Raw genomic sequence first — 18677 nt, forward strand, 5'->3', positions numbered from 1 at the left:
ATTGTGTTTCTGGTTTCCAGGCCACGTGAGGCGTCGTCAGCTGGGTTCTGTTCTGTATTTATGTATCTCCACTGCTCTCCTCTTGACAGATCACAAATCACAGAGACTCTGTTCACTACAAAGGTATGGAATCTTGTAGTCTTGTTGTTGATATACACTGCTCGTGTATATAGTAGTTTTTCTCTGTCGAGATCCAGTTCCTTTATCTGCTTGGCTTTATGTTCATCAGGGAGGGAGGCTTATACAGCACGGCTGTTACTGACCCATTTGGTCAACTTAACTTCTTATGGCTGCAGGGGGCGTATTGAGTAGCCAGATAAAATGTGCTCATTTCAAACGGCCTCGTACTCAATTCTTGCTCGTACAATATGGATATTATTGGTGTTACTATTGGATAGAAAACACTCTCTAGTTTCTAAAAGCGTTGGAATTATTTCTCTGAGTGACACAGATCTCCTTTGGCAGCACTTTCCCTGACCAGGAAGTAGAATGTCAGAAATATATGCTCTCTTCAACAGGATGCCTATAAATGGTGGTGACATGTGGGAGTGTACTTAGACTCCATACGCCTGCCTCTGGGTGTCAAGAGGATGTGAGAGGAGAAATTTTCTGTTCATCTTGTTCCTGGGTGTAGGGGGAACTATTTCTTTGACGTGACCATCCACTTCCGGTTCTTCTAAGCGCGAGACAAGCAAGTCGCATTTGCTGCTGTGTGAGGCGACGACACTCCCCGGCTCGGATTTTTTTGGATACATCTGAACATATCATCTTAATGTATGTTTTTTCAATATAGTTTAATCAGATTATTGAAATTTTTTCGGGAGTTTTACCGTGTTCCGTCGTCTGACTGTGTTTACGTCTGAGAGATTTGTGACACTCGGATACTGGAAATGCTAAATTAAGAGGGATATTTGCCATTCTGAATCCAAACAACGACTCATCTGGACAGAGGACACCCTTTTCAACATTCTGATGAAAGATAAGCAAAAGTAAGACCCATTTAATGATGTTATTTCATATATCTGTCGTGCATGTGAACGTGCCGTGGGCGCCCAAGTGTTTCTCTCTATTGTGGCTACGCTAATATAGCGATACATTTTGTTTTCGCTGTAAAACATTTAATAAATCGGAAATATTGTTTGGAATCACAAGTTGCCTATCTTTCAATTGCTGCAAACTATATATTTTTTGGAAATGTTTTATGATGAGTAATTAGCTATCTGACGTTGGTGTCTGTAAATATTATGGCTGCTTTCGGTGCATTTCTGATTATAGCTGAAATGTAAAATATGATTTATACCTGAAATATGCACATTTTTTGAAAAAAAATATGCTATACAATAAATATGTTATCAGACTGTCATCTGATGAATTTGTTTCTTGGTTAGTGGCTATTTATAGCTTTATTTGGTCGAATTTGTGATAGCACCTGATGGAGTAAGAAACTGATGGAGTTAGAAAAGTGGTGTCATTTGCTAACGTGGTTAGCTAATAGATTTACATATTTTGTCTTCCCTGTAAAACATTTTAAAAATCGGACATGTTGGCTTGATTCACAAGAAGTGTATCTTTCATCTGGTGTCTTGGACTTGTTAATGTGTGAAAGTTAAATATTAAAAAAAAATTGCTTTTGAATTTCGCGCCCTGCACTTTGAGCTGGATGTTGTCATAATTGTACCGGTGTCGGGCTTGCAGCCCAAACAGGTTAAATCCACCTTGAGAGCACAGATCCCTGAGCACAGTTAAACACCACTCGATTGGATCCCTTGCCCTTATGATAGACACCATGGTGTGGTATATACCACAGCCTGCCATCTTTATGCCAGAGCTGCTTTTGAGGCACCTTTTCAGCATAGCCTTTCTTGATTACCTCATCCATGAAGCCCTTGTATTCCGCAGCAAACACTTGTATTCCGTAGTAAACTTTCTAATGAGGTTCAAGGTTCACTGCTCTGCCATCGGATAGTTGTTTGGCATGACCACATCCTTATTTCGAAGAGGTAAAGGTAAGTTATGGTGGCCATCTTTAAGAGCTACAGAGCTTAATGCCATCTGCATGAACTTGAGATCTTCAGCTGACATTTCACTCTTCCCTTCATATTCCTTTTCAAAGAAATCATGGTTGTAATGATTGACAATCAGATGTTCCAATTTAACAATGGATACGTGGTTGGTAGTCACTGTAGGATGTCCGCATTCATCCGTAGCAGTACAGGGGTTAATTGGACTGTTGATCACCCATCCTAATATTGTTCTTACCGCATACGGTCTGTTTTCTTCACTATTAATGATCTGCCAGGGTTCTGTCACCTTTGGGGCATTGACTCCAATCAGCAACTCAATGTCAGTGTCAATCTCATTCAGTTGGATTTTCTTTAGATGAGGCCACCTTTGGATATCTTTCTGAGTGAGGATGTTGTCTCTTGTCACCAGGATTTTGCTCTGTGTGTAGGCCTTTGGGAGTTCCATAAATGTGTTGCTGTCTACGTGTTATGATTTTTATGAATAATGACTAAGTGATGTATACATTTAACGTAGAACTATAACTAACAGAATTCTACCCTGTCACTGTATGATTTTTATGAATTATGTATTAGAATTATACATCTAACTCCGATGTGTGTAGTTTTAGTCAGAATTAGAATGAAGGACTTTTTGTTCCTTTTTAGTATGTAAGCAGGGTGCAAGTGTGAGACAATGTATGAGATAATAGGAGCTATCGACAGACAAGCTGTACTACTGTGTTCCTTTCAGGACATTCTGTCCCCACCCAGGGAGGGGAGAGACCTTGGGCTTGTAGTAGATTGTATAACAGGTGGCAGACAATGTATGAGAAGAAGACTTGAGAACTATATTGTCATTGTTTCTGAGAGGAGGAGGGACATTTATGATGAAATGTGAGGTATATAGACCAATGTACAGGAAATGATAGGCAGAGCTCTGGAAAATAAACTTTGCTGACTATTGTAGACTGGTCTCGGTCTGTTTCATTTCAATAAGAACCTTAAAAATTCTTAGTAACAGACAGAGTAGTTTAATTGAAGTACAGTTTATGAACATTTGAGAACAAAATTCTCTTAACACTACGCTACCTACCTCCAAACCAGATACCTCATAGCTCTTGACAGGCTTCTCCTGTCCCATTGTCCATAGGAGAATTTCTGTCTTTAACATTAAGCTACCTCATTAATTTCTCTGTACAAAACATCGCTGTGCTACCAGAATCAAGGAAAGCATAGGTGAACACGGTTTTGGTTCCCTTTGTAACCTTCACTTGAACAGGTACTATTGCCAATGTGCAATCCCCACTGGCCCCAGTTCCTTCACCATCTCCCAATGACACGAGAGCACTGCTTGGCTGCTACTCTACCCCTTTCTGACCTTTGAGAGTCTGACCGCTCTTCCTTCTGACACGGAGATCTCTCTTTTCCTTCCATATGTAGAATGGTGGGGTGCCTTCCATTACAGCTTAGGCAGATCCTTATTTTTTGCAGTCTCTGCTCATGTGACCTTTAGTCAAATAACCAAAACAGAAGACATTGGTTCTCAAGGACTCAATCTAGTGTCGTGTGACTGTGCTTTGACTCGCTTACACTCAACCAAAGGATGCTTAGCGCCGTAGTTCAAACATGGTCCTGAGCCTTTGGGGGCCTCAGGTGCATTGCTGCTTTGCTTTTTCCCTTTGGATGTCATTTCCCTTGAAGGGCTTTCAGCTGTGTCATCCACAACTGCCACTGATGTAGCAAAGCTGCTTCCTTTGCTCTTTGATTTACTCCATCTGGAGTCTGTTATGGTCTTTATTTTGGGGCTGGAAACTGGGTCTTTAATATTGCCAAACAATGGATCTTGCATGACCTTGGCCTGTCTCTCCATGAAAGTCACGGTCACAAGGTCACGGAATTTGGCTCTACTATTGATTCTCTATAAAACATCAAATGCCTTTGACCTCCAGCTCTCTCTTAGTTTATCTTTTACTGCCTCAGAAACCCGGATCCGGGAGCACCCCCCACCCCCCACACACTGATTAGCATAGATAGCATAGCTTCAGAAGTAGATAGTAGCATCTAAATATCATTAAATCACAAGTCCAAGACACCAGATGAAAGATACAGATCTTGTGAATAAAGCCACCATTTCAGATTTTTAAAATGTTTTACAGGGAAGACAAAATATGTAAATCTATTAGCTAAACACGTTAGCAAAATACACCACTATTCTAACTCCATCAGTTTCTTACTCCTTCAGGTGCTATCACCAATTCGGCTCAACTAAGATATTGATAGCCAATAACCTATAAAAAAAACCATCAGATGACAGTCTGATAACATATTCATGGTATAGGATAGTTTTTGTTAGAAAAAAGTGCATATTTCAGGTAGAAATCACAGTTTACAATTGCACCGACCATCACAAATCCACTAGAATTACTAGATAGAGCAACGTGTATGACCAATTTACTCATCATAAAACATTTCATAAAAATAGACAAAGCATAGCAATGGAAAGACCCAGTTCTTGTGATTTCAGACCATATTTCAGATTTTCTAAGCGTTTTTCAGCGAAAACACAATAAATCGATAAGTTAGCATACTACATGTTCCAACGTTACCAGAGCATCGATTCCAGCCAAAGAGCGCTATAACGTAACCACCGCCAAAAGATATTAATTTTTTCACTAACCTTCTCAGAATTCTTCCGATGACACTCCTGTAACATCATTTTACAACATACATATACAGTTTGTTCGAAAAGGTGCATATTTAGCCATACAAAACCGTGGTTACACAATGAAAATACTAGGAAATCAAGCCTCAATATGTCTGACGTCATCTATCAGAGTGATCTAGTTTAATTAACCTTTACCGAACCTCAACCCCGTATCCGGGATCACCCCCCACCCCCCACACACTGATTAGCATAGATAGCATAGCTTCAGAAGTAGATAGTAGCATCTAAATATCATTAAATCACAAGTCCAAGACACCAGATGAAAGATACAGATCTTGTGAATAAAGCCACCATTTCAGATTTTTAAAATGTTTTACAGGGAAGACAAAATATGTAAATCTATTAGCTAAACACGTTAGCAAAATACACCACTATTCTAACTCCATCAGTTTCTTACTCCTTCAGGTGCTATCACCAATTCGGCTCAACTAAGATATTGATATCCACTAACCAAGAAAAAACCTCTTCAGATGACAGTCTGATAACATATTCATGGTATAGGATAGTTTTTGTTAGAAAAAAGTGCATATTTCAGGTAGAAATCACAGTTTACAATTGCACCGACCATCGCAAATCGACTAGAATTACTAGATAGAGCAACGTGTATGACCAATTTACTCATCATAAAACATTTCATAAGAATAGACAAAGCATAGCAATGGAAAGACCCAGATCTTGTGATTCCAGACAATATTTCAGATTTTCTAAGCGTTTTACAGCGAAAACACAATAAATCGATAAGTTAGCATACTACATGTGAAAACGTTACCAGAGCATCGATTCCAGCCAAAGAGCGCTATAACGTAATCACCGCCAAAAGATATTAATTTTTTCACTAACCTTCTCAGAATTCTTCCGATGACACTCCTGTAACATCATTTTACAACATACATATACAGTTTGTTCGAAAAGGTGCATATTTAGCCATACAAAACCGTGGTTACACAATAAAAATACTAGGAAATCAAGCCTCAATATGTCTGACGTCATCTATCAGAGTGATCTAGTTTAATTAAAAGCTAATCATATACTTGACTAAAAAATACAGGGTTGACAGGAATCGAAAGACAAATTAGTTCTTAATGCAACCGCTGATTTACATTTTTAAAATTATCCTTACTTTTCAATACAGGGTTGGCCAAGTGAAGCTATACCAAACAAAATGGCGATGTATGCGTTTAAAATATTTCGACAGAAACACGGTTTATCATATTAAATATTGCTTACTTTGAGCTGATCTTCCATCATATTCTTGGGCAATGTATCCTTTCTATGTTATAAACGTCTTTTGGTCGATAGATGTCCTCTGTCCTTCGAAATGTCCACTAACAACGACCGAGACCGCGAAACGTTCCCAAAGCTAGAAAGTGCACGACAAATAAATTCCTCAGAATCGCACTAAACGGATATAAATTGATATAAAACGGTTAAAATTAACTACATTATGATGTTTTTAACAACTATAACGACTGAAAACATGACCGGAGAAATATAGCTGGTTAGAAAACGATTTGGAACGAGGCAGGTCCGATGGCCTTCACGCTTGAGGCGCACGTTGAGAAAGGGCCGTCTCTGTACATTTTGGTCATTTATAATGGCTGTGAACGTCCCATCGATTTCATTGAAAACGTGATGACGTACAGACACCCAGAGGAAGACGTAGGCAGTGTCGGTTTCTTCATAGCATTCACTGTGGCCTTATAAACAGACCCCAGATCAGAGGTAAAAATTTCTGAAATCTGAACCCTGTCATGAAAAGTGCTGTAAAAATTGTTCTGTACCACTCAGAGACAAAATTTCAACTCCTATAGAAACTATAGACTGTTTTCTATCCAATAATAACAATAATATGCATATTGTACGATCAAGAATTTAGCACGAGGCAGTTTAATTTGGAGACCCAAATATGCTAATGCGGAACAGCACCCCCTATAGTTGCAAGAAGTTAAAAGCTAATCATATACTTGACTAAAAAATACAGGGTTGACAGGAATCGAAAGACAAATTAGTTCTTAATGCAACCGCTGATTTACATTTTTAAAATTATCCTTACTTTTCAATACAGGGTTGGCCAAGTGAAGCTATACCAAACAAAATGGCGATATATGCGTTTAAAATATTTCGACAGAAACACGGTTTATCATATTAAATATTGCTTACTTTGAGCTGATCTTCCATCATATTCTTGGGCAATGTATCCTTTCTATGTTATAAACGTCTTTTGGTCGATAGATGTCCTCTGTCCTTCGAAATGTCCATCACCAACGACCGACACCCTAAAGCGTGTCCAAACTTTCAGAGTGCACGACAAAGAAATTCCTCAAAATCGCACTAAACGGATATAAATTGATATAAAACGGTTAAAATTCACTACATTATGATGTTTTTAACAACTATAACGACTGAAAACATGACCGGAGAAATACTGCTGGTTAGAAAACGATTTGGAACGAGGCAGGTCCGATGTCCTTTACGCTTCAGGCGCACGTTGAGAAAGGGTGGTCTCTGTACATTTTCGTCTTTTATAATGGCTGTGAACGTCCCATCGATTCCATTGAAAACGTGATGACGTACAGACACCCAGAGGAAGACGTAGGCAGTGTCGGTTTCTTCATAGCATTCACTGTCGCCTTAAAAACAGACCCCAGATCAGAGGTAAAAATTTCTGAAATCTGAACCCTGTCATGAAAAGTGCTGTAGAAATTGTTCTGTACCACTCAGAGACAAAATTTCAACTCCTATAGAAACTATAGACTGTTTTCTATCCAATAATAACAATAATATGCATATTGTACGATCAAGAATTTAGCACGAGGCAGTTTAATTTGGAGACACAAATATGCTAATGCGGAACAGCACCCCCTATAGTTGCAAGAAGTTAAACGGACGTTTGGATACAATCAGCTTCAAACTGGAGGGAAGGTTGAGCTCTTCCATGTATTCCAGGTCTTGCATAGTGTTGTAACAGCCTCGCAGATAGAACGCATAGCTATGCAGTGCTTTTCCATCATCAGCCTTAACAGGATTTCAATTCAGAGCCTTTTCCATGAAAGCAGTGGTGACTTTTATTTCATTGCCAAAGTGCTCCTCCAGCAATCTTTAAGCCTCAGTAAAGCCCCTTCGCGCATCCATATGAAGACAGCTGCTGACCAGATCCTTAGGCTGACCGGAAGTGAATTTCTCGAGGTAGTAGAACCTGTCTACACTGCTACTTGTCTTGGCCTCTATGCCATGCTCAAATGCTTGCATAAAGGACTTGTAATCCAAAGGATTACCCTCAAATGTAGGTATCTCCCTAGCTGGGAGTGTAGCCTGTTTATGTTGTACTATGAGCAGGTCAGCTATCACATTCTGCCTCTTCCTATTGCTGGTTTCAAAATGGACTGTTAATGTTGACGGTAAGTCTAAGGCCCTTTGCAGTGCGGTTTTTGGAACAGCACCTAACTTTATGAAATCCATAAATGCACTGGGATTTTCCTTCTTCAGGTAAGCATTCATTCCATCTCCGTTGGCTCCTTCAGAGACTTGTGACTCCGTTTGAATGCTCTCCAGGACCTTTAATTTAGCGTCTGATGCTGCTACTTTTGCTTTCAGTTCCATTGCCTCCTTGGCTGACTGTAGTCGAGCCTTCTCCAATTCCAATGCATGCTTTTCCTTTAATATAGCCGCTTGATGTTCTTGAACGTCTTGATCCAGTCTTTGAAGGCCTCTGTGATGGCACATTAAAAATACTGTCATCTGGGGCAACCATTGTTTGTTGGTCCTGTTGAGTATTTTTTCCATGTTTCCACCTCATTCAGAAATTCTGCAAACGTTTCCATCTTTCCAATCAATTGTTTCATTTTCCTTACATTCATCAGGGAACACCGCACCTTAAATTCAGTGAGGATCGAATCAAATATTTCAACAGCTTCATTCACAATTTCAACATTTCCTTCCTCAAGCAAAGCTTTGATTTTGTTGATTTTGCGTGTGCACCATCCAAGTGTTCCTCTACGTATAGAGCTGAGTTACTTTGGTTTATCTTTATTTTCTGCCATAGCAGTGATTTGGGTTTGACCATCAGACATTTATTTCTCCTTTTATTTACTATGACACTTTGTCGTTTTAATACGTTCACACGTTTTGATTTGCACAGCTTATTCCTTCCTTTGATTGCGCCTATTTCGCCCAGTTTATTCCGTCCTTTGTTTGCGCTCTAGCTCAGTCAGTATATTTTATTTCCAACACGCCATTATTCCATAATTTTTGTTTATTTGTTTAGTATTTCAGTTTCTATTCTGCCCTTGAGCTGCGTTCCCATGCAAAACTAGACAGAGAGCTAACAACTAAGTCTTCAATAAAACTCCCAAGGCGTGACTTTTCTTGATTTAATATATTGTAAATGTTTGTGTTGTAAAACTGCAAAATACAGAAAATAATATACTTTAGTATTCAATTCACACTGACATACTGTAGCTGTACATTATACATTTGAAGTTGCATAAATACAAAGCACGTGCTAAGGTACCATGCATCTGGCATGATGCCAAACCATATAGCTAATTGTTACTCATATGGTAATTGGCTCTCCTTTCATTACTCTAATAATCTACAACCATCTACGTAGAATAACAAAGCATATTACACTAGAAACAGTAACAAAACTACAGTATTGCATATTTTACAATTCGTTTGCATGACGCACGAGCAAAGTAATACAGCTAACGACATACATGAAAGGCATTGCAATTTGTGTGAGTAAATGCAACCAACCAACATTGATATGTAAGCAACTCTATCAATAACAATATTATCATCACTAGCTAAATCGAACTTACAAACAAATATTTTCCAAGGCTGCAGCATGACAAGAAATAACTACACTGAAAGACATGCACCGTAGCGTTGTTTTTAGCTGCTTCTATGCGTGCAGAACGAATTCTCTACTTCCTGTTTGCGTACAGTCTTTCTAAGTACCAGAAATCTCCACTAGGGGGCGAATAACACCATGGAACACAATGAAAATACATTTTAAACATTGTAATAAAATAATCTGTTACCTTCTAACAGGATGGCAGCACAATTTCCATTTATCAAACATTAGCGCCCATCGGCACTTTCATCCTTTGTTTGACCAAACAACTGCATGGAACCAATGAGTTCATTCATAAATTCTCAGTGGATACTCACGACTGCAGAATTGTAGGACTTTATATTTTTCCAGAGAACTGTCCTCCCGGTCCAAGTGTGCTCCAGGTGAGGCCTCCCGGGTGGCGCAGTGGTCTAAAGCACTGCATCGCAGTGCTAACTGCGCCACCAGAGTCTCTGGGTTCGCGCCCAGGCTCTGTCGCAGCCGGCCGCGACCGGGAGGTCCGTGGGGCGACGCACAATTGGCATAGCGTCGTCCGGGGTAGGCAGGGTTTGGCCGGTAGGGATATCCTTGTCTCATCGCGCTCCAGCGACTCCTGTGGTGGGCCGGGCGCAGTGCGCGCCAACCAAGGGGGCCAGGTACACGGTGTTTCCTCCGACACATTGGTGCGGCTGGCTTCCGGGTTGGAGGCGCGCTGTGTTAAAGAAGCAGTACGGCTGGTTGGGTTGTGCTTCGGAGGACGCATGGCTTCCGACCTTCGTCTCTCCCGAGCCCGTACGGGAGTTGTAGCGATGAGACAAGGTAGTAATTACTAGCGATTGGATACCACGAAAATTGGGGAGAAAATGGGATAAAAAATTTAAAAAAAGTGTGCTCCAGGTGAAGAACAATAATCCAGCAGGAGCTTTCCTTCGGCTGAGATTTTTGACTAATGTAGTGGCATATTTTCTCTATTCCATCCAATAAATATGACCGCTGACCTGGTGAGAAAGGGTCTATTTGGGACGTACCCTCACCGCAGGCTTTACTGCACGTCTGTAGAGATGATGGCAGTGTGGCTTCATCGTTCCAGCATATAAAACTAACGGACTTTCTAATGTAAAAGATAGGAAAATGAAAATGTTCCTTATAATTACTCTAATTCTAATAACTTATCAGTGCAATAAATGAAGGCTATTGTGTGCAGTAAATTCAAGATATCATGTGAGTAAGTGCGAGCAAGTGCGATCAAAAAACTATACCGCTCCCCCGTCTAACCAAGACTCCTCCTCGTAGGCCCGACTTCCTCCATCAAATAACCTTTCCTCCACCCGTAGCCACCGCACCGGCTGCAAAGGGCGGTATTAATCTCCAATAATGGCTTCGCACTAATAATTCAACTAATAATGCTCTGGTTATTGTATACAAATACAAATTGGCTATTTGGCTCTAACAACAGCTTTGCACACTCTTGGCATTCTCTCCACCAGCTTCAACTGGAATGCTTTTCCAACAGTCTTAAAGGAGTTCCCACATTTGCCAAGCACTTGGGCTCCTGAGTGGCGCAGCGGTCTAAGGCACTGCATCTCAGTGCAAGAGGCGCCACTATAGTACCTGGTTCGAATTCAGGCTGTATCACATCTGGCCATGATTGGGAGTCCCATAGGGCGGTGCACAGTTTGCCCAGCATCGTCAGGAGTAGGCCGTCATTGTAAATAAGAATTTGAATCTGACTTGCCTAGTTAAATAAAGGTTAAATCAAAAAAATTAAAGGCAAAGGGTGGCTACTTTGAAGAATCTCAAATACAAAATATATTTTGATTTGTTTAACACTTTTTTGGTTACTACATGGTTCCATGTGTTATTTAATAGTTTTTATGTCTTTGTCATTGACCAATGCTTGAAAGACTGCAGGTGAGTTATTATACAATGTAGAAAATAGTAAAAAGAAAGAAAAACCATTGAATGAGTAGGTGTGTCCAAACTTTGGACTGGTACTGTACGTCAAAATGTAAACCAAACTAGTTGCAACTGATATTCCTGTGCCATAAGGTTGGACCTAGGTGCAGAGAAGAGACCAGATGAGGAATCAGTGGTTACGGATAAAGATACTTTACTTAGAAACAGTAGCTGCAGGATCACAGTACACTTAGAGGAAAACAACTACGTCTCGAAAAGCCACTCAGGAACCACCCACCCACAGTAAACAATTCTAGCTTCTGCAAAGAACAACAGAAAACACACCTCTTTTAACAGCGAAATCATGAGTGAATTGGACACACCTGAGTGTCGTTAATGTCTCTAGGACAGTCTCTGCTGCCCTCTGGTGACAGGTGGAATTCCACCAGAGGAAATATTTTGGTATAATTCTGGTGATTCCCCTGGGCAGGACTAATCAAGTGTACTTTATGTGGGCTACCAATATACTTGCGTGCAAGCAGGCATGCACGTAATATTTTGTCTCAGCAGAAATGTCATACTGTAGTAGTCAAATCTCTAGTGCACGGTGTGTCGGCTACCTACCTACACGCATGCAAGCAAACATACAGGCACAACATCTCTTGAGAGAACACCCACATGAGTATGACACACAACATCAACCCATGTAGCTAAGAAACACTGCCGGGTACAATATTTTGCACTACCATGGTGCGTTTTCCATTTGTTATTCCCCCTCCCCCATGGCATGGTTGCCATCCATGCCCTACTTTACGGTGCAGTAAACAGGTATGTCTCCAGCCAGCTACAGTCTGAGTGCATGGCAGGGAGGTGGAGAACCCCTCGTCTCCATAACCCACTCTCCAGACGGAGAGCACTTAATAAGTCATATCAGCTGATTCTTTAGGGGGGAAGAGTGGACGTAGGGGGGAAGAGTGGACGTAGGGAGGGGTGTCTGGCACGCTGGCTGGCTTCGTGTGTTTGAGGAACTCCTGTAGCAAATGTGTGTTTTTCCATTCTTCCATCCAGCCCAGATCTGGCCCAGCCTAAAACCAATCTGAACTCGACTGTGGCAGCGGAGCTCATTACAGTCCTCGAATCCCACAAGGCTGACAAGCCAGTTAGCTCCTAGAGTTACTTTTAATCCAATCAGCTGTTTCAACAGCATCTTTCTCATACAACGTGTATTTGGCCAGCTATATAGCAGTGTCTAGCACCCAACACCATCCTTGGTTAAAAGAGTCTCATATGCTGAGAGCCTAGATAAGGGGTAGGTTCGGTCATTGCAAAGGGGTGCTTGAAATCAATGGTGTACATGCATATACATTGTTTTATGATGGTGATTCTGCAAAGGTAAACCCCTCTCTGGAGCCACCCATGAGAATTCTCTGGGGGGTTTTGTCAAAATTATCACTCAACAGGAAATATTACAGACTGTGGCTTTATTGAAGAATCCCATCGCCTGAGAGCCTCTCAGATAAAATGAATGTTCTAAAATTTATTTTTACAAGTGCTTTTCAAGACACCCAAAATCACTTTACATAATCAGCAATCATCAAGAGAAGCCAATACAATCACATTAAAATCAGCAAGAATCTAAAAGTACACTAAACATGAGGGGAATAACGTTAGAACATGAATTCTCTCCCAATCGGTAGATATTACAGCTTTCTGGAACACATGAATGGAAGTTGCATCCAGCAGGATGCATCATTCTGCCTGAAGTCACCTGGGAAATAGGGCAATACAGAGAAAGATTCGTTTTTTTAATGTAACGAAAAAAGGAACACATTACCTTGAAAATGTATTTTTACATCTATCAAAATGTTTGATGAATAATGTGAGGGAGAGTGACAACATCGTACCTCCATAGTTCATCTCCATACAATGCTCATGGCCATTCGTGTTGTCGTTCCCAGCACCATTGTAGGTGTTATCGGGTTGCCCCTGGCCCCAGTTCTGGTAGCTAAACCTGGACCCGTCGCTCCACAGCCAAAGACCCTCCTAAAGAGCATACAAGCAGATGTGTAACCAGCAGACACTATACGTTATATAAAAATGATTTAACCATGTTTTGAAGCGACAGTGTTTGTTTACAATTTCATTGTTTACAAACAATGGAGTAAAACAAGCGTATATTTCGGGTAAGGCACCACCAGGCATTTATAACTATATCCTCAAAGAATCAACGCGTCTTACTGTTTATGTTTTAGGAGTGTTAAACAAAGTGCTTCTGACCTTGATGGCATCGTTGGCTCCAATCCAGGTGCGCTGGGCTTTGCTGGTACTACTTTGGATAACTGACTGAAGGAAGTTATACTGGGAGAGGCTGTGCACTGACGCCAGGTTACCTCCCAATAGCAAACAGTAATGCTGAGAGACAGGGTATCACACAAAGGTAGAATATTTAAAAAAAAAAAAATTTAGAACCTTTATTTTGACAGGTAAGTCATACTGAGACTGGGGTTTCTTTTACAGATGAGCCCTGCATAAATACTATCAAACACATACAATAGACATTACAAATTATACTAACAACAGACACATTTATCAACATAGATGTCTCCAATTGTCACGATCTCCAATTGTCACGAGAAGGATCGGAGGACCAAAATGCAGCGTGGTAAGTATCCATTTTAATTAGAACACTTGACATAAAGAACAAAACAATAAACCAACAAACGAATGAAGACGAAAAAGTCCCGTATGGTGCTATACACAAAGACACAGGAAACAGGAACAATCACCCACACCCCACAATACAAAACAGGCTACCTAAATATGGTTCCCAATCAGAGACAACGACTAACACCTGCCTCTGATTGAGAACCATATCAGGCCAAACACATAGAAACAGACAAACTAGACATACAACATAGAATGCCCACTCAGATCACACCCTGGCCAAACAAAACATAGAAACATACAACGCAAACTATGGTCAGGGCGTGACACCAATATTTACTCTGAACTGACAAAGTGGGACCAGAACATGTAATTTCAGAGAGCTCCGTAAGTTGTTCCACATGAAGGGCACAAAAAACTAAAAGCAGCTTCACCCAACTCTGTGGAGACCTTAGGGGCCTCCAGTGTGATCCAAGCCTGAGAACGGCTTTGGTCATTTGTAAGTCTAAATTGAATTAATAATGATAGATATATGGGAGGTTTCTGCATGAGTATCTGAATATAAAGAGAAGGAATAGCATGTCAAGTTTTAGTTGAGCAACCCTGTTAAAACCTCTTGTCACTACAGGGGGTGCTGTTTCAACTTGGACATTTATCGTTCCCAAATTAAACTGCCTCGTACTCAATTCTTGCTCGTACAATATGCATAGTATTAATACTATTGGATAGAAAACAATCTCTAGTTTCTAAAACCGTTTGAATTATGTCTGTGGGTGAAACAGAACTCATTCTGGAGCGAGATTCATGACAGGAACTGCGAAGGTCTGAAAACGAGGCTCTGTTCTCAGATCAGTTTAAAGCTCTGTATGTATCCTATGGGTCGACATGAACTGCACGCGCCTTCCCCTGGATGTCAGTAACCAATGAGAATTGGAATGGAGTTTCTACGTAGATCTCAGACCTTATAAAAGGCCATGGCATGGGAGGTCCGCTCTTTTCGACGTTCGTCAAGGTGCAAAGGAGGACATCAGGATGGCATGCTCAAACGCTCTCGTTTTAGGCCTTAGATATATCCGTCTGTGATTTCATTCGATATAGGTGTTAGAAACATCATAACGAAGTTATTTTAAACCGAGTTATATCAGTTTATGCGAGTATATTGCTATTTTCGGAATTTCCTTAGTATTGTGTTTTGAGGATTTGGGCATGTCTGTGCCACATAGCTATTGTTAGCTGCTAATTCCAAAGTTGAAGAGGATGTTTTACAACCGAGCAACGATTCTTTTGGACAAAGGACAACTTGCCCAAGATTCTGATGGAAGCTCGTCCAAAAGTAAGAGCTATTTATGATGTTATTCCGTATTTATGTGGAAAAATGTAAAAGGGTTTTGTCTGCCATTATTGCGGCACTGGTCTGGCTGTAACGCACACTGTATGTCTAGTAACGTTAATTTAAAAAATCTAACACAGCGGTTGCATTAATAACTAATGCATCTTTCATTTGCTGTCCAACCTGTATTTTTTAGTCAAGTTTTCGAATATTTATTGATTAGATTAGGTGCGCTGTGTATTTTTCAGAAATGTTTTATGATGAGTAATTAGGTATTTGACGTTGGTCTCTGTAATTATTCTGCCTGCATCTACGCTATTTCAGATTGCAGCTGCAATGTAGAACTGTGATTTATACCTGAAATGTGCACATTTTTCTAACAAAACATATGCTATACAATAAATATGTTATCAGACTGTCATCTGATGAAGTTGTTTCTTGGTAAGTGGCTATTTATATCTTTATTTGGTCGAATTTGTGATAGCTACTGATGGAGTAAAAAACTGGTGAAGTAAAAAAAGTGGTGTCTTTTGCTAACGTGGTTAGCTAATAGATTTACATATTGTGTCTTCCCTGTAAAACATTTTAAAAATCAGAAATGATGGCTGGATTCACAAGATGTGTATCTTTCATCTGGTGTCTTGGACTTGTGATTTAATGATATTTAGATGCTAGTATTTACTTGTGACGCTATGCTAGGCTATGCTAGTCAGCTTTTTTACTGATGGGGGTGCTCCCGGATCCGGGTTTGGGAGGAATTAGAGGTTAAACACACTAATCGTATGATGTTTAGAATGAGTAAATCTGTCCCTAAATATGGACATTTACAGGTACCTCTGCCTCTGGCCATTTGGCCATGATGGGGACGTAGTGATAGCAGTGTGTCCTATAACTGTGCCAACCAGGTGGGCATGATGAACTCCTGGTTTGTAGTCCCTGCTTCTCCTTCGCTCCCATCTCCTCAGACTCTGTAGGGGGGAGAGATATCATGCAATATCATGATGAAATGATTAGTTCCGACAACACAATCTGAGTGGTCAAAATTGCATTCCAGCCGTGATGTTATTGAACACAGCACCACGGCTATCTGTGCGTTATCAGTCCATTAACATTAGCAAACCAACGCAATATTATCGTTCTCTGCAGGTTTCAGAAATCCTGTTGATATGGGATTGAGGAAGGCATTTTACCGATTGGCAGGTTGCGTATCAGGTTCTCCATAATTTGATTCTCTGTGTCATTCAGATCCCCTACAACAAAGAGAGACAAAGACAGAGGAAAGATGAATACTCATGTGCTCTTTAAAGTGTAGAATGATATAATCAAACTGCATCTGATGAGTGTGAACAGGTAATCAAACCATTGTTAAGAATGCCTCTACTACCTACACTTCAATAAACACCTCTGTTATCTACACTGTAACTAAAAGGAGTAAACAAAAATCTGGTGGAAACTATGAGGTATATCTCTCTTACTTGCATCACCCAGAGCAAAGGCAGCGCTGAGAAGCAGAAATATGGTCAACATCGTCATGGTGATACTCTCCTGAGAAAAAGAGAGGAAGAGAGATAGACTTAAGACAAATTCAACGTCAGACTAAGTACTTTAGAACGTAGGTGGGGGTGAGTGTAGGGGACTTACCTGTTGTATAAGGAATCGCTGGTAGGTTCTGTTTAGTTGGAGAAAGGGGAGCACTTATATACACCTGACCGCAAGGAAGCAACTCTAGTTTATCAATAGTTAACTCATATTATCGATTTCCTTCTCACGGTGAGTTTATCAATCAAAGAGAGGAGCAAAGTACAGAGAGAGATCTGTACTTTGCTCATATGCAGTGCATTCGGAAAGTATTCAGACCCTTTGACTTTTTCCACATTTTGTTACATTGCAGCCTTATTCTAAAATGGATTGAATTGTTTTTTCCCCCTCATCAATCTACACACAATACCCCATAATTACAAAGCAAAAACTGCAGCGATTACAGCCTTGAGTCTTCCTGGGTATAACTGTCACGTTCCTGACCGGTTTTCTGTTATTTTGTATGTGTTAGTCGGTCAGGGCGTGAGTTTGGGTGGGCAGTCTATGTTATGTGTTTCTATGTTGGTTAATGGGTGACCTGATATGGTTCTCAATTAGAGGCAGGTGGTTTTCATTTCCTCTGATTAAGAGCCATATTAAGGTAGGTGGTTTCACATTGTTTGTTGTGGGTGGTTGTCTCCTGTGTCTGTGTATGTTGCGCCACACGGGACTGTTTCGGTTTGTTTGTTCGGTTTTTTTGTAGTCTGTTTTTCCTGTTCTTCTTGTTATGTAAGTTCTCATGTTCAGGTCAGTCTACGTCGTTTGTTGTTTTGTATATTTTCAAGTGTTCTTCGTGCTTTTCGGTTTTGTTTAATAAATATAATGTCACGTTACAACGCTGCGTTTTGGTCAAATCCCTGCTCCTCCTCTTCGGATGAAGAGGAGGAGGAAAACCGTTACAATAACGCTACAAGCTTGGCACACCTGTATTTGGGGACTTTTTCCCATTCTCCTCTGCAGATCCTCTCAAGCTCTGTCAGGTTGGATGGGGAGTGTTGCTGCATAGTTATTTTCAGGTCTCTCCAAAGATGTTCGATCGCGTTCAAATCCAGGCTCTGGCTGGGCCACTCAAGGACATTCATAGACAATCCTGCATTGTCTTGGCCGTGTGCTTAAGGTCGTGTTGGAAGGTGAACCTTCACCCCAGTCTGAGGTCCTGAGCGCTCTGTCGCGGATCTCTATACTTCGCTCCGTTCATCTTTCCCTCGATCCTGACGAGTCTCCCAGTCCCTGCCGCTGAAAAACATCCCCACAGCATGATGCTTCCACCACGTTTCACCGTAGGGATGGTGCCAGGTTTCCTCCAGACGTGACGCTTGGCATTCAGGCCAAAGAGTTCAATCTTGGTTTCATCAGACCAGAGAATCTTGTTTCTCATGGTTTGAGAGTCCTTTAGGAGACTTTTGGCAAACTCCAAGCAGGTTTTCATCTGCGTTTTACTGAGGAGTGGCTTCCGTCTGGCCACTCTACCATAAAGGCCTGATTGGTGTAATGCTGCAGAGATGGTTGTCCTTCTGGAAGGTTCTCCAATCTCCACAAAAGAACTCTGGAGCTCTGTCAGAATGACAATCGGGTTGTTGGTCACCTCCCTGATCAAGGCCCTTCTCCCCCGATTGCTCAGTTGGGCCGGGTTGCCAGCTCTAGGAA

General features: G+C 40.9%; 1 protein-coding gene across 1 annotated transcript; it reads right to left on the reverse strand.

Moving 5' to 3' along the window:
- Window positions 1–12922: 12922 nt before the first annotated feature.
- LOC139565757 (galactose-specific lectin nattectin-like) lies at window positions 12923–17227 on the reverse strand. Its single transcript, XM_071386294.1, has 7 exons — window positions 17094–17227; window positions 16928–16997; window positions 16643–16702; window positions 16287–16420; window positions 13736–13870; window positions 13363–13501; window positions 12923–13226 (listed from the first exon to the last, which is right to left on the reverse strand). Exons 2-7 carry the CDS (start codon window positions 16983–16985, stop codon window positions 13159–13161), a joined length of 594 nt encoding a protein of 197 aa, XP_071242395.1. The 5' UTR covers window positions 16986–16997; window positions 17094–17227; the 3' UTR covers window positions 12923–13158.
- Window positions 17228–18677: the final 1450 nt, after the last annotated feature.

The sequence above is a fragment of the Salvelinus alpinus genome, chromosome 37 (genome assembly GCF_045679555.1).
Source record: "Salvelinus alpinus chromosome 37, SLU_Salpinus.1, whole genome shotgun sequence".
NCBI classification, from domain to species: Eukaryota; Metazoa; Chordata; class Actinopteri; order Salmoniformes; family Salmonidae; genus Salvelinus; species Salvelinus alpinus.

Coding starts and splice junctions, on each gene's coding strand:
- LOC139565757 (XM_071386294.1), bottom strand. CDS start 16,985: ATGACGATGTTGACCATATTTCTGCTTCTCAGCGCTGCCTTTGCTCTG. Junction 16,421..16,642: donor GATACGCAACCTGCCAATCG/GTAAAATGCCTT, acceptor TCCCCCCTACAG/AGTCTGAGGAGATGGGAGCG. Junction 13,871..16,286: donor CCAAATGGCCAGAGGCAGAG/GTACCTGTAAAT, acceptor CCTGTCTCTCAG/CATTACTGTTTGCTATTGGG.